Here is a 16,541-nt window from a genome sequence, read left to right as displayed (position 1 = left end):
ATTATTTATATATTATAATTATAAATATAATTTACACTTTGCATTACTTCATGTTAATAAGGATATAAAAACATTAGTGCAAATATGAATTGTAGGATAAAATAAATCCTTGTAAGTGCATTTAATTATATATTATTAATGCACATAAGCATAAATAATAAATCGATAACTATAAACATTATAAAAAGCTATTTATAAGAAAGATATATAGATGTATTCGCGTCATAATTGTTACTTTCATTATACGGGTATTAATGATATTTCATAAAATTCTGAAAGTAATCCTGTTGACTTTTGATTTCGAAAAAGCGTATTTGTATCTTGCTTTGAATATTTAAAATCAATTGCTTCATTCTTTTGACAGATTCGTTAATTCTACTCAAATAGCTTGTCTAAAACAGATTATATCGATATTAATTATTAGTGAATAGCAACTATCAATTATCAATAAATATTATATTAAATATTATCTCGTATATATATATATATATATATATATATATATATATATATATATATATCTTGAATATTTTATTTATAATAATAATCTTAAATATAATTGGAATAAATAATAATAATTATAAATTCTGAAAATTACATTCTCTTCTCAGAATCAAAATTTTAGTTACCCCGAAGAAAAAACGGGTTTATAAGTTTGTAAACATTTTAAATCAATATATGTCGATTTCTATGCAGGTTTCGCATCTTTGTAAAAAATTTGTCAGGTATTGAATAAAGTGATATGAATTTTAAAAAATTAGTAAAGCTCTAAATGTGAAATATAAATTTAAATTTTTCAAACTAGTAAGAGAAAGCGAAATGCGGATGATAGTGCCTCAGTTCCAAAGAAAATTAATTTTTCTTTCAAAATAAATCGTTGTATATGGAATACATTTCTTTCCTCGATGCGATACTAAATAACGAGGTAAATCTGAACTTAAGATTTTTATTAAAATAAATAATCCCTAATCCCTATAAAAAAGCGTAGATGAAAAAATATCGAGACGAAGTTGCTGAAACGAAAATGAAATCCTACTCCTATTATACTATGTTCTATTACATTATGTGCATAGAGTTGCACCATATTTTACTTAACAATTCTTATGACTGCAAAGAATGTTTATAAGTAATATTTTGTAAGTAACTTTTGACAAATAAAAATTCACAGAATTTAGAATTAGCAATTTTAAATATAAAATTAGAAATATATAAGAGCTATGGCTATCACAGAGAAAATATCATATTATAATTGTTATATCTAGCAGGCCATTTTTTGTATTAATTGTTCTGTTAACCTATCATTATCACAGTTTTAGTTTAACAAATGACTCATGTAATATTAGAGTATGCTAATCACATTACCTAATAATTCTCTCAATCATATTGAAAAAATATTTAAATTTATTTAACTAAGAGCTATTTAACATCTCAAAGCTATAAATTCTCTTTTTAAAATTTATACAAATCCATTTTTATTAAGATAACTAAAATTTCCAAGCAAAGAAATTCTCTTTCTCTTTTGCTTCCGCTTGCTCCCATGTTCTTTCTCACTCTCTTATTCACTAAAAATTATAATACACTACTAAAAAAAATAGGGAACACTATTTGTACCCTAAAAATTGAGCTATTTTTAAACCGCTGAAATTCGTCGAAAAATTATCGTAGACAAAAAATAGAAAATGTATTTTGAAGCTTGAAGCTTCAACTTTAACGTACAGTTGGTGATTTTAAAAAATTTTTTCTTATCCTTTCTTATCCTGCGCTTTAAAAAAGAACACATTGTTTAGTTCCTTAAAATTATATTTAACACATTAAATTTTACATAATTAAATTTTTAACACATCGAAACTTGATAAAAAAATTTTTCTCGAAAAATTCAACTAAAATTTCATAAACTACAACATTTTGCCCGAAACGCTTTTCTTTAAATTTTCCTACGATTTTTTTGACCGAGTAATACAATGTTAAAAATAAACCAGTATTTTTTAGATATAATGAAAAAATTTTTTGAGAAAAATTTTTTTATAGAACTGCAGAGTGTCAAAAATACATAATTTTAATAAACAAAACAATGTCTTCTTTTAAAGCATAGAACAAGGAAGAAAAAAAATTAAAAAAGCTAACGATAGCGCGTTAAAGATGAAATTTCAAGCTTCATAATGCTTTCTTTATTTTTTGTCTATGACCATTTTTCGCCGAGTATCAACATCATATCTGAAAAATGCTGGTTTATTTTCAAAATCGTACTTATTATTTATATTACTCGGTCAAGAAAAGTCGGAGGAAAGTTTTTAAAAAAGCTTTTCGCAGGGAAAATGTAATTTATAGAACTTGAGGTGAATTTCTCGAGAAACTTTTTTTTTATGTTATATCGTCTTATGTGGCGAATCCCGTGGCGACATCTAATAGATTCTCAGTTAAAGACTTTTTTCTTTTGTCGATCTTCCCCGGTATGCGCATCTCTTTATCCTCGTGCACTCGTCATTACACTGTAATCACGCGAGTGTCGGGTCGTTTCGTTTTCCAATAAAGTATCGTAACAGAGTTTATTAGCAAAGAGTATTTTACTTTATTTCTGACACAATTGTCCCAGTTCCACGGCCCCTTTTAAATCAAGAGTTAAGTTGCGTGTTAAAAATACATAATTTTAAGGAATTAAACAGTGTGTTCTTTTTTAAAACGCAAAATAAGGTACATAAAAAAAATTTTAAAAACCACCAACTGCGCATTAAAGTTGAAACTTCAAGCTTCAAATCTTTCAAGCTTGCTTTTCTAATTTTTTATCTACGATGATTTTTCGACGAATTTCGGTGGTTTGAAAATAGCCCAATTTTTAGGGTACAAAAAATATTCTCTATTTTTTTTGTGTTTAGAAGTATTTTAAAAACAGTACATTTTTGGAAATTAGAAATAAAAATATAGTTATTTTATAGAAGAAATTACATAACATTAATTTTTGCTTGTCGCTTTGAGATACTGTGACTAAATTATATTCTGTATGAAAACAAAAAATATTAACGATTAAAAACGAAATATATATTAGTATAATGGTATTCATAAAATGTACCTTTACTTCCACATCTTTTCCTTCCATATGTGATAACCATGTTATCTGCTTATAGAAACCTATTTCATCTCGTAATAAAGTAATAAATAAATCTGTTAGGAAGTCGTTTATCTAAAACAGATTATTTTGATGATATTGAACAACAATATTTAATGATAAATTGATGTCGCATTATTCATTATATATATATATATATATATATATATACAGGGTGTCCGATTTGTGAGGGACCAAACGAAAAGTGATGATAGATTGGATCAAACTAAGAAGAAAAGTCCTCTATCATTTTACAAAATTCGCAATAATTATTAAGTAATAAGCAAAAATGTCACATGAAGGTTACCTTTAATTTTTTAAATGGAACCCCCTATTTTTTATTATGTATTCTTATAGCTTATCTCGAGAGCTTTCCAAAACACTTTAATAAAGTATTTCTTCATTGAGTACTTTTCGAGTTATGAGGCTTGAAATAATTTCTTAATTTTACATAAACCATAAAATATCTAGTAAAATATTCATTTTTCGATTATGTTACTTTAATACTTTTATATACAAAATAATGAGAGGAATCAATAGGTGTAATGAAAACACAGTTATTTTTAAGAAAAAATATGTAATTGTTAATTACAAATGACATATTTTTTCTTTGAAACAACTATGTGTTTTCTTTACATCAATTGATTCCTCTCATTATTTTGTACATAAAAGTATTAAGGTAAAATAATCGAAAAATGAATATTTTACAAGATATTTTACGGTTTATGTAAAATTAAGAAATGATTTCAAGCCTTATAACTCAAAAAGTACTCAATAAAGAAATACTTTATTGCAGTGTTTTGGAAAGCTCTCGAGATAAGCTACAAGAGTAAGTAATAAAAAAAAGGGGGTTCTGTTTAAAAAATTGAATGTGACCTTCACGTGACCTTCAAACGACTTTTCAAGGTCAAACCAATGACACCATCTTATGGCCCCCTTGAAGTCAATTAACTTTTGTTTAAAACATTTCTTTCTTCAACGCTTCGTTTTTGAGATATTTCGCATTATCAACTTAAATGGGACACCCTGTATATAAGCACATGCAATTTTTACCTCTTTGAGTTGATTCGTAGAATACACATGATTAATAATTACAGCAAATGTTGCATGCACGCTGACTTGTCTGTAACAGTAAAACAATAAATGTATTGATACACACATAAATTGTTGAATGATAGATATATATTTATAGTGAAAATTGTATTACTTAGGTTTTATATTCTCAAGTTTTTCTAATATGAAGTCGAGTACTACAGGATTCCTCGCGTGCCTCGCGATAGTAAAAAGAAAATAGTTAATATAATCGTGATCGGAAGAATCTTTTAAAAACTTAATCGATGTTGCACTATTAAATTCTATTAGATTTAAATAGTCTTTGATAAATTGTGAATCCTCAGGGCAAGACAGATATTTTAAAAATTTAGTTTTAAATTTTTCTTTTCCCAGACGATATACTCCCCACCAAGGAGAATCTTCATTGCTAAGAGAATAGTACGATGCTTTTAAACCTTGACAGTATGTCCATTCTTTCCACCATGGCAAAAGCCTACGAGATTTAACAAAAAACAAATTCTAATTTAAAATTTTTGCACATATTAATCTTACATTTTGATCAAATAATTTAAGAAATTATAATTTTATAACATAATCTAATAAATTTAAATTTTGAGCAAATAATGTAATAAACATTGCACATGTATCTACAAAACAATTAAATTAAAATAACCGAGAATATATAAGAAAAATTACGTGTTCTTTTCGGGATCTGCGAGATGTCGAATTAAATTATGCTGGGCTGCTCTTATGCATATGCGACCATCAAGATTACATGCCCATTTCGCAGCCTCCATTCTTAAACTCTTTGTAAGATCGTGTTCATTAGAAACTTCATCGTATTCAAGTTTATCAAGCAAATTGTATAGTAAGTTTCGCATTTTCTCCTAAATATATAAATATATATATATATATTTATTTATATGTATTTATACTGTTATTTGATATAAATTTTATATTTTTAGATTCTTGCATTATATTTTATTATATAGATAGATATCTTGCGCAATTGTATTTTACATATTAAGAAGGTTTATATATTAAGAACATTCTGTCTTTGTAAACAGCTCTGAATTCTTTTTATAAAGATATCTATTATATAGCTATACTTATATATACGTATATATACTCAAATTTGAATTTTTCTTGCGTGCACGTTCACACATGCTTAACACATGTTTATATCATAAAATAAACATACGGAAGTGCATACATGCATATATTGTAGACATGTAAACATAAATGTAGACATTATATCTATAATATAATTTAATAACTTATTAACTGTTTGAGTATTAAACACATAGATAATTAATATATATGTTTCCTATTAACTTTCTATCTCAAAATTAATGATATTTAAATCGTCATTATAAATATCACGCTGTGATTAAAAATGATAACAATTTTCAAATTTTTCTCCCTTTTTATCTCCAATTTCTTATAATATTAGTACATACAATACTCCAATATTAATTTACAAATATACTTATCTTTCATCCAAAATATGTATATTTAAAATACATAATCAAATTTTTTCTAGCTACATATATTTTATTATATGTATCTTTTTGAAAAGCACTTAATTATTGTTATAAATGCACACACTATTAATATGTGCAATAAGTAACATGTTTTTAGTATGTTTAAGACATAACTATTGACATTGTTTATAATATGTGTTATTACCTTGATATTAAAATATATTGGTTCCTGAAATAGAAAGATATTGGACAGATATTCTAAAGCTTTGAACATAGGATACCATGCCACGTAGTCTGTTTCTCGTGATAGATATTTCGTAATATTCCAGAATACAGTGGAATTAAGTTGGTTTGTTATCATTAAGTGGAAAGCGTCATCGATAATTAGGGCGCGATTAAGAACATGTATTTTTGTATAATTTTCAGAATTTAGACAACTTGCAATTCTTCGCCAATTCTCGATATCGTAATTGATTCGTTCATATACTGTAAAATAAATAAATTCTGTATATATATACAGGGTGTCCCATTTTAAAAGTTCCACCCTCATAACTTTTCAGGATCAACGTTTGAAAGAAAACGACTCCAATAAAAGTTGTAGGGAACAAAGGGGGCTATCTAATAGTGACCTTGGATTCGACATTAAAGGTCATTTTCAAGGACATTTGAAGGTCAACTTCCGTTTTTTAAATGGGAACCCCTATTTTTTATTACTTATTCTTGTAGCTTATCTCGAGAGCTTTCCAAAACACTATAATAAAGTATTTCTTCATTCAGTACTTTTCGAGTTATGAGGCTTGAAATAATTTCTTAATTTTATATAAACCATAAAATATCTAGTAAAATATTCATTTTTCGATTATTTTATCTTAATTCTTTTATGTACAAAATAATGAGAGCAATCAATTGGTATAAAGAAAAAACATAGTTGTTTTTAAGAAAAAATATGTAATTTGCAATTAACAATTCCATATTTTTTTCTTAAAAACAACTGTATGTTTTCTTTACACCAATGGATTACTCTTATTATTTTGTACATAAAAGTATTAAGGTAAGATAATCGAAAAATGAATATTTTATTAGATATTTTATGGTTTATATAAAATTAAGAAATTATTTCAAGCTTCATAACTCAAAAAGTACTCAATGAAGAAATACTTTATTATAGTGTTTTGGAAAGCTCTCGAGGTCAGCTACAAGAATATGTAATAAAAAATAGGGGGTGCCATTTAAAAAACAAAAGTTGACCTTCAAATGACATTGAAAATGACCTTTAATGTCGAATCCAAGATCACTATTAGATAGCCCCCTTTATTCCCTACAACTTTTATCCGAGTCGTTTTCCTTCAAACGTTGATCCTGAAAAGTTATAAGGGTGGAACTTTTAAACTGGGACACCCTGTATATATATATATATATATATATATATATATATATATATATATATATAAAATTCTTTCAAAGGGTTTATCAGTACAAGTATCTGTTTATACTTTTGTACTTATACTTTTGTACATTAACAGAGATCAAAAATGTACCACAAAGTGAACATAAATGAAAATGCAAATTGTATATTATATTAGGTATAAAATCATTTTGCATGAAAATTGAATATTTCTAATAATTGTACGTATGTATGTATATATAATGTATGTATGTATATATAATGTATATACAATGTATAATAAATGTACTGTATATAATACATAATATAATGAATAATATTTTTAATAATGTAAATCTTTCTCTCCAATGTGTATGTATGATAAACACTATAAAATGTAATAAATTTATTGCAAACTTACCAGTTTGTTTTATATTAAATGTCACAAAGGTACGCCACTTCTTAAATATGTAATCATCCAACCTCTTATTTAAATTTGTATCGTATATCGTTATTTTTGTCGGTCTGATAAAATATTTATAATCTCGTACTATTTTCATTACAGGACAATATTTTCGTTCTGTTAATGAATTAAGTAGCTGCCTTATATGAAGTAAATTGACTGTAGACATTTGAATGGACGAAAGGTTCTTCATACTTTCAAAAAGATAGTTAAAAGTTGGCTTGCTAAAGCTATAAAATTTATGCAAAATTTATTGTTGTGTTAACGAAAGGCATTATAAGCAAATATATATATATATATATATATATATATATATATATATATATATAAAATTATCACAATATAAAATTGTTAATTATATTTTATGTTTAATTTAATTAAATATATAATTAATTACATAATTAATCATATGATTTATAGTTTTTATATAAATTTGATGCTACAGTTTAAATTATAATTTAAAAGGAATGGCCAAACTTGATTACTTTTAAAAGATAAATGTATATGTAAATTGAAAATATATCTTGAATATTTAATGACATTGAAGGTAAAAAGAATTGTAAATGGTAATAATAATAAAGATAATAAAGTATGAAAGAAACGATGTAAGTTTAAATAAAAATAAAATTAATTTAATTTAAATAAAAATAGTAATTATAGTAGTATAGTGTATTACTTACTTGTCCTTTACATATATACGGATATTCTGCCAAAATATCTCTTCAGTAATCATGAATTGTAATGTACGCAATACACTGGATACTATAATTATATAATTTACATCAGAATATGAATAAGATAATAGTTATAGTAAATAATAATTCATAATTATGGTAAAAGTGCATAAAACGTTACAAATCACCGATATTATCATCATTTGAATATGTTATAGAAGAAGTTGTCCTGAGTAATTCCGCGCAAAAAAGTAAATGAGAAACGACATTGGTTTAAAGGATATAACAAGTCAAAGTTTGACAATTTTACTTTTCCTAAGCAAACTGATATTAAACATATTAATTTGCAATTGACAAATACATATTTTTTCTTAAAAACCACTACGTTTTTTCTTTACACCAATTGATTCGTCTCATTATTTAGTACATAAAAGTATTAAGGTAAAATAATCGAAGAATGAATATTTTACTAAATATTTTATAGCTTATGTAATATTAAGATATAACTTGAAAAGTACTCAATGAAAAAATACTTTATTATAGCGTTTTGAAAAGCTCTCGAGGTAATCTACAAGAATATGTAATAAAAAAATAGAGATTTTCATGTAAAAAGTATTAATGACCTTGACCTGACTTTGACAAGGTCAAGTCCATATTTTCATCATGTGTACCCCTTCAAGTTATGCAACTTTCGTTCGAAAAATTTTTCAATAAAATCATCGGTTCGCGAGATAATCGACTGTATCACTTAAAAAGAAACATTCTGTATATATAATATATTTTATATATAATTTTATATACTACAGCTTCATTATGTATGTATATATGTGTGCATGTGTATAATGAAGAGATTATATATAAAATTAAAATTCTTATCAGTTATTCTATTTGTTTTTTAAGCAGTTATTTTCAAAAATTTACTCATAATCAATTTTTATTTATATTATCATACCTTTAATATAACGGTAATGTTCAAAAGAAATGTTGAATGATGTACTATAAAGTGATGTATTATACTCAGTATCGAAATGAAGGGATTCTTGTTGAATTTGTACCACAAACAAGTCCATCATCCGGGTACTTGGGAGAGCCTATAGAAAATAGTTTAAATGTATTTACTTAATATTAGATTTAACACACAATAGCAATATGCATTAGGGCTGTTACTTTCTACGTGTATGTAAAAAAAATCTGTTATACTCTTATACTCTTAAAATATAGAATAAATAATTTAAAAATATAATATATTAATAACAAAAATGATTACTCGACATATAACTTTAAAATTAATATTTTTAGAATTATTAAAATATATTATACAGCAAAATTATCTTATTACACAATTTCTATATGTATACATATATTATGTGGAATTTAAATTATAATTTTTCTTTTTTTTTATATAATAATTTAAAGTCGGACAAGTAACATAGTGACTTTGACACACACAAAATAAAAGAAACATAAAAATATAAAAATATTTTAAATTGTATTATCTATGTATGTTGGAGATTTACTTGAAAATTAGCATTTTTTAAAAACTCACTTTTCTTTGTAAATAGAATCTTCGCTTAATATTCTGATTTATAAAAAAAATTACACTCTATAATGGTAAATATTTAACTTTACACAGCTCCAAATGACTTGACCTTGACATATATTGTCAAGGTCACTGCACTGACAAGTAAAGGTACCCAACTGTCACTCGCGGATTTTAATGAAACTTTGTACACTTGTAAAACTATGCAAAATAATAGACACGTATTTTTTTTTATCTGCGGAGAAGCGATTTTAAGGGCAGAAACAACCCCTCGACAAGTAAACCTACGGAAGTGTCACTCACACCGATTTGAATGAAACTTTACACATTTGTAGAACTATGAAAAATATTTGATATGTATTTTTATTATCGGCCAAGGTTCGCTCTGAAGGGTTGAAACCACCCTGTAAAAGGTGGATTTTATGCATCAGGTGGAATAAGTTGAATGTTTCAAGAAATTAAATACTTATAGCGGGTTTTTGGGTCGCTGAAACTGAATCTGATGTTAAAAATGTGGAAATCAAAATGGCCGATCCAATATGGCCTCCAGGTACATAAAAAAAGTGTTCTGTTCGGCCCTGTAGGGTAAGGAAATATTCTAAAAAAATGTTAAATTTGAATTTTGATGTTTCTCAAGGTTTTCGACATCGCTGATCACAAAAACCCGGTATAAGTATTTAATTTCTTGAAACATTTAACTTATTCCACCTGGTGCATAAAATTCACTCTTTACATTTAAAGGATAGTTTCAACCCTTCTGAGCGAACCTTGGCCGATTAAAAAAAATACGTATCAAATATTTTTTTATAGTTCTACAAATGTGCAAAGTTTTATTCAAATCGGTGAGTGACACTTCTGTAGGTTTACTTGTGAGTAACATCCGAAAGGTTTTAGGCTCGTTGTTTATTAAAAAGATTTTCAATATGTTTATTCCTTTATAACTTTCAATATGAAAGATTTATTATTGTACATAGCGTCCAAAAATTCTGTGAACCTTATAAAACTTCTTTTGTTTAACTTTTAACTTTTAACTTTTTAATAAACAACGAGCGACGCCTAAAATTTTTTGGATGTTATTCAGGGCAGTGACGTTGACAATATATGCCAAGGTCGAGTTATTTGGGGATGGCTGTGTAAAAGTAAATATTTACCATATATATATATACATACATATATATATATATATATATATATATATATATATATATATATATACATATATATCCATCATATTGTTTGCTAGTGAGCAAGTTTTGCGCTAAAGAATGCTTAAAATAACCTGATTAGTGACATATAATCCAAGAAATGCGACAATAGCCTCATTAAATAAAGAGGATAACGGCCAAAGTGGATTTTCATAATAAGAACATTCCTGTATTATTTTATGGGCCATGAAACGGGCAATTTTGATTTTAGTCGCAAAACAATCTACATTGTCATTGTAGATAATATCTGCTTCTCTGAAAATAAAAAAAAATGTTTTATATAATGTTTATTTCTGTTGTATAATAACACATAAAAAATATTGTATTTCCAAAATAATTAAATGATTCTATTAAATTAATATATTAATTATATATTATTATTAATGTTTTATTTATAAATGCTCATTACGAAGTAATGCAATATATTGAAAGCGAGTACCGCACTATATGTATATATATATATATATATATATATATATATACAGGGTGTTTCATTTTAATCCGACCAGTCGAATATCTCGAAAATCAAGCCCGGGAGAGAAAAATATTTCAGACAAAAGTTGTTTGGTTTCGAGGGGGCCATAAGATGGTATCATTGGTTTGACCTTGAAGAGTCATTTGAAGGTCACGTGAAGGTCACTTCAATTTTTTTAAATGGAACACCCTATATATTTTTGCACACTCTTGTAGCTTATCTCGAGAGCTTTCCAAAACACTATCATTAAGTACCTTTTCGTTAAGTACTTTTTGAGTTATGAGGGTTGAAATAATTTCTTAATTTTACATAAACCGTAAAATATCTTGTAAAATATTCACTTTTCGATTATCTTACCTTAATACTTTTATGTACAAAATAATGAGAGGAATCAATTGGTGTAAAAAAAACACATAGTTGTTTTTAAGAAAAAATATGGAATTGTTAATTGCAAATTACATATTTCTTCTTCAAAACAACTATGTGTTTTCTTTACACCAATTGATTCCTCTCATTATTTTGTACGTAAAAGTATTAAGGTAAGATAATCGAAAAATGAATATTTTACTAGATATTTTACGGTTTATGTAGAATTAAGAAATTATTTCAAGCCTCATAACTCAAAAAGTACTTAACGGAAAGGTACTTAATTATAGTGTTTTGGAAAGCTCTCGATGTCAGCTACAAGAATGTGCAAAAATATATAGGGTATTCCATTTAAAAAATTTAAGGTGACCTTTATGTGACCTTCAAATGACTGTTCAAGGTCAAATCATTGTCACCATCTTATGGCCCCCTCGAAACCAAACAACTTTTGTCTGAAATATTTTTCTCTTCCGGGCTTGGTTTTCGAGATATTCGACTGGTCGTATTAAAATGAAACACCCTGTATATATATATATATATATATATATATATATATATATATATATATATATAACTTCTTTAAATTTTGATTGATAAAAGTGAAAACCTTAATATAATAATTATACCTATTCTTATAACTTAATATAATTATTTAATTTACAATATTATATTTTAATTTGTAATTTTCAATTTTAAGATTATAAAATATATATATTTTAATATTATTCTTCATATAAGTTGATGTACATTGAAGATATAGGTTGTCCAGAAAGTTATTATGGTTTTTAACATTCAAGTTCAAATACGCATATTTTAGCAAGTGAATTTTATTAATTGAAAAGAGAACTATTGAAATTTAAATATTTTTGCCAACGAGAAACAATATTTATTTATTCCTGTAGCATAAAATTCAGATTTCTAGAAGCGACAAACTCTTCGAAGGCGTTTTTGACAGTAGCTTTATTGTTAAAGGTTTTCCCCTGCAAGAAATTGTCGAAATGTTTAAAGAAGTGATAGTCAGTTGGTGAGAAGACCGGCGAATATGATGGGTGAGACAGAGTTTCATGGAGCTTCATAGCTCAATTGATTAATGCAGCGTCGGTTGTGCGGCGTGTAGTCGAACATTGTCGTGTAGAACAATTGGAACTTTTCTGTTGACCAACACCGAACGCAAACGTGACAGTTCCTGATGCATTTTGCCAATTTCTTGACAGTACCTCTCTGCCGTGATAATTCCGTCCGAATTTAAAAAGCTGTAGTGGATTATCTCGGCTAACGACTACCAAATAGTCACTATAATCTTCTTTTAATACAATTTTGGTTTAGGAGAGTGTTTTGGCGCTCCATCATGGTCTAACCATTGTGCAAAACGTCGACGATTATCGTACAAGATCCATTTTTCATCGCACGTTACAATGCAATCGAGAAACGGATTATTTTGTTTGCGCAAAATCAATGCAGAACACACTTCAAAGTGACGATTCTTTTGATTTTCGCTCAATTGATGCGGCATCCATTTGTCGAGCTTTTTTGTTTTTCCAATTAGTTCCAGGTAATCAGAAACAGCTGACTTGCTTACGCCAAGTTTTAGTTCTCGAATCGATGTGCGTGACTGTTTCAACGAACACCTTCAAGTGGTCGTCGTCAATAATCGCAGTCGTCCAGAACTTTTCAACTTCAAGGCTCCCATCTCCACTGAAATTTGCGGAAACCACCATTGCATTGTACGTTCATTAGCGGTTCTTAGACCAAATGCATCGTTAATATTGCGAGCCTTTAGCTGCTTTACGATTCATTTTGAATTCATATAAAAGAATCGCTGGAATTTGCTATTTTTTCATTCTTAATTTCATAGTTTAAATAAAACGCAAACCAATATCAAAATAAAGTTATTTTTATTAAAATGTAGAGCGAAGTGTGCGCTTTTAAATTGATATAACATAGATACAAAAGAAAGACAACGTAAAAAAAGCGCCAAATTTTAAACAAAAATCGCAATAACTTTCTGGACATATAATAAACTGGACTAATAATAATCGATTAGATATGTTTCTCGTCTCTTCATACAATTTTACTTACTTTTTAAAATATATTCAAGTAATATTTTAAAAATAGAGAAAAGATATGTAAATAATTTTAGTTACCAAGAATTGTGTTATCCTTTTTTTCATCTTCGAAATATATTAATTTTTTATAATTATATAGTTACCTGTAAAGAATAAGGCCCAGATTTATGATGCTTTCGTTTTGAAAATCCGGAAGTGCAACATGATTTATTTGCCAAGTTTTATTCAAACGTTTCCATTTATCGAACAAGTACGATGTTATATTTTCAGCAAATTCGTGTGCAAATTCGCAGTGCATTCTACACCACATATTAACTCTGACACTTTCATTTGTACCAGGCATAAGAGATAAATTAATTCGGTTAGTCAGAAATAAAAGATAAATAGGCTTTACAAGCGTATTAAAATGTGTCTTCGTCATGTGTTTATCATTCGTTTCTATTTTTTGTATCGGTACATTTGATAAAACTGTACAGTTTTGATAATGTTCTACAATAATATCATAGATGGGCCTATCATTGGGCATAGTGGTTCTTAAAGATTCGGGCAAAGACGGAACCATGTGTTGGATCCCAATATCAACATACGTTGCCAACCTATTACATTTAGAAATATGAATTAACAATAATAAAAGACACCGCAAAAACCTTATGCAAAAGTGGTTTCAATGAAATTGTATAAAAGTTGCATATATTTTAGTTGTGCGAGATTCATAAAATGTTTATTTTAGAATATACAGGTACAAAATAAATATTTATAATTAATATTTAGCATGAAAATTTAATAAAATTAAAATAAATTTCAATATAAAACAGTATTAGAATAATAACTTTTTTAAATTGATTTTAATTGATATATTAGCAACGATTCCGTACATAATTTTATACAAGTTAAAGAAACTGCTTATTTTAGTTTATTAAATGAAACACATATGTATATATGTCTTAGTTATTAGCGAAATTAGTATTGTTTCTAAATAGTACGGGTATGTGTAGATGCACGTTTAAATACATGAAATAGCTGACTACTTTAATTAAATTAATTTTTATTTGCAGCTTACATTCATTTTAATAATAATGATAATATTAAATTGCAAAATTTTTACTAAAAGATGTTAAGAAACATATAATTAAGAATGGAAACATTTCAGATACGTACATGTCTATGTATAAATGTGTTTTTCTTAGAAAATACTTTTTAAATAGAAATGAATGCTGCACCAGGGCTTGTTCATAAACATCGTGAAATAACTATATATTTAACATTTTAACAGTTACTTACCGCTGTCGCTCATCTCTTTTATAAAAGTTTTTTAGGCCTGTATCTTCAGTTATATTATAAACTAATTTTATGATGTAATACCCCGGCAATAGATCATTAGCGAATATATATTTGACAATGTTTTTCTCAATGTCATACATAGATTTTTCCGATGGATAAATGATCGGATTTTCATTCATAGAATAATGTGGATAATAAAACATAGTTAGACTAATATTTTTTACGTGTAAATACAATAATATGCTTGATGTTGAATTTATAATCTCTATACGTATACTGCAGTTGCTGACAAGAATATTTTTTTCGATATATGTAAAGATGATATCATATTGTTGCGGTAATATATAATTCGAGTGCCTGTTTAACTCTTCTTGAGATATTTTAATTATCTGATCATCGGTTAAAAAAGCCGCCGCGACGATGATTGTTAAACTGCTACTTAACAATAGTTTTAGAAACATGATACTATTTTTATCTTAGATATCTGTAAAAACATATTTTTGTTAGAAAGTACAAACAGACAAATTAAACACAGCACTGTCTCTACCATGATTTAGTGGAAAAGAAGGAATTAAGACAAATATATAAAAATAAACTTAATTTTGAATGACTTACTCTGTATAATGAGATATACCACAAATGCTATGCAAGTGTATGTTTCGTTATAATAATTAGCTGCAATAAATTAATGTTTTATCCACTATCATTGTAACATGAAAAATATATATGCGCACTTATGATTTCTTATTATTTCGAGAAACTTCCAAAGACTAACAACACTTGGCGATATTACAATAAATGTGTATGTCATATGTAAACACACAACTTCTGAGGTCGTTAACAGACGTTTCGATCGAGAAACGATATGTAATAGCAAAGCACGGTGCCGTTTTTCCCACTCCAAATTCGTGCTATCGATCGAGCGCCGTAAGATGACAGAACCGTCTATTTCGCGTTGGTCTGAAGCAAAAGAGGCTACCGTTACGTAGAATGCAAAAATATCTGTAAATATATGTATTTGAATTCTTTTATACTATTTAAAAGTAGTTTATTTCTTTACCAAAAATTTGAGAATTTTTATAATTTACAATATACATTCAAATGAAATTTTATATACTATATTATTACGAGAGTGTATCGGTAAGTTATTTTTGAGCAAGTTAATGAAAAAATGTAACTTATTAACGATAGAGTATAATATTACAGTATTGTACATAAGAGAATATAAATGAATAACTATTATTTTTTAGGTTTTTGTTCACTCTTTCAAATTTATATGGTGGATATATGAATAAAACAACGGGAAATCTCTCAAATCGATCAAATCAATAATCGTGTCATTCTTATAACGAAGCAGATTTTTAAATTAAAATTGAGAAAGATTTTTTTATACTGTGGAATAAAAATATTATAGAGATTGCGTGCTCCAAGAATTATTCCATATAAT

General features: G+C 26.8%; 1 protein-coding gene across 1 annotated transcript; it reads right to left on the bottom strand.

Annotated features, from left to right (window-relative positions):
• Positions 1 to 81: 81 nt before the first annotated feature.
• LOC145969880 (aminopeptidase N-like) lies at positions 82 to 15,793 on the bottom strand. The gene is made up of 13 exons (XM_083096178.1): positions 15,710 to 15,793; positions 15,095 to 15,578; positions 13,957 to 14,409; positions 10,981 to 11,161; positions 9,114 to 9,252; positions 8,168 to 8,249; positions 7,446 to 7,717; positions 5,846 to 6,126; positions 4,853 to 5,043; positions 4,311 to 4,649; positions 4,157 to 4,226; positions 3,068 to 3,178; positions 82 to 392 (listed from the first exon to the last, which is right to left on the bottom strand). The coding sequence occupies exons 2-13, from the start codon at positions 15,553 to 15,555 to the stop codon at positions 252 to 254; spliced, it is 2,721 nt and encodes a 906-aa protein (XP_082952304.1). The 5' UTR covers positions 15,556 to 15,578; positions 15,710 to 15,793; the 3' UTR covers positions 82 to 251.
• Between the last annotated feature and the right edge of the window lie 748 nt (positions 15,794 to 16,541).

Source organism: Camponotus vicinus, unplaced genomic scaffold (genome assembly GCF_025532165.1).
Source record: "Camponotus vicinus isolate PSW18456_S1 unplaced genomic scaffold, iyCamVici1.0 SCAF_4, whole genome shotgun sequence".
NCBI classification, from domain to species: Eukaryota; Metazoa; Arthropoda; class Insecta; order Hymenoptera; family Formicidae; genus Camponotus; species Camponotus vicinus.
This window is presented reverse-complemented; position numbering and strand designations above follow the sequence as displayed.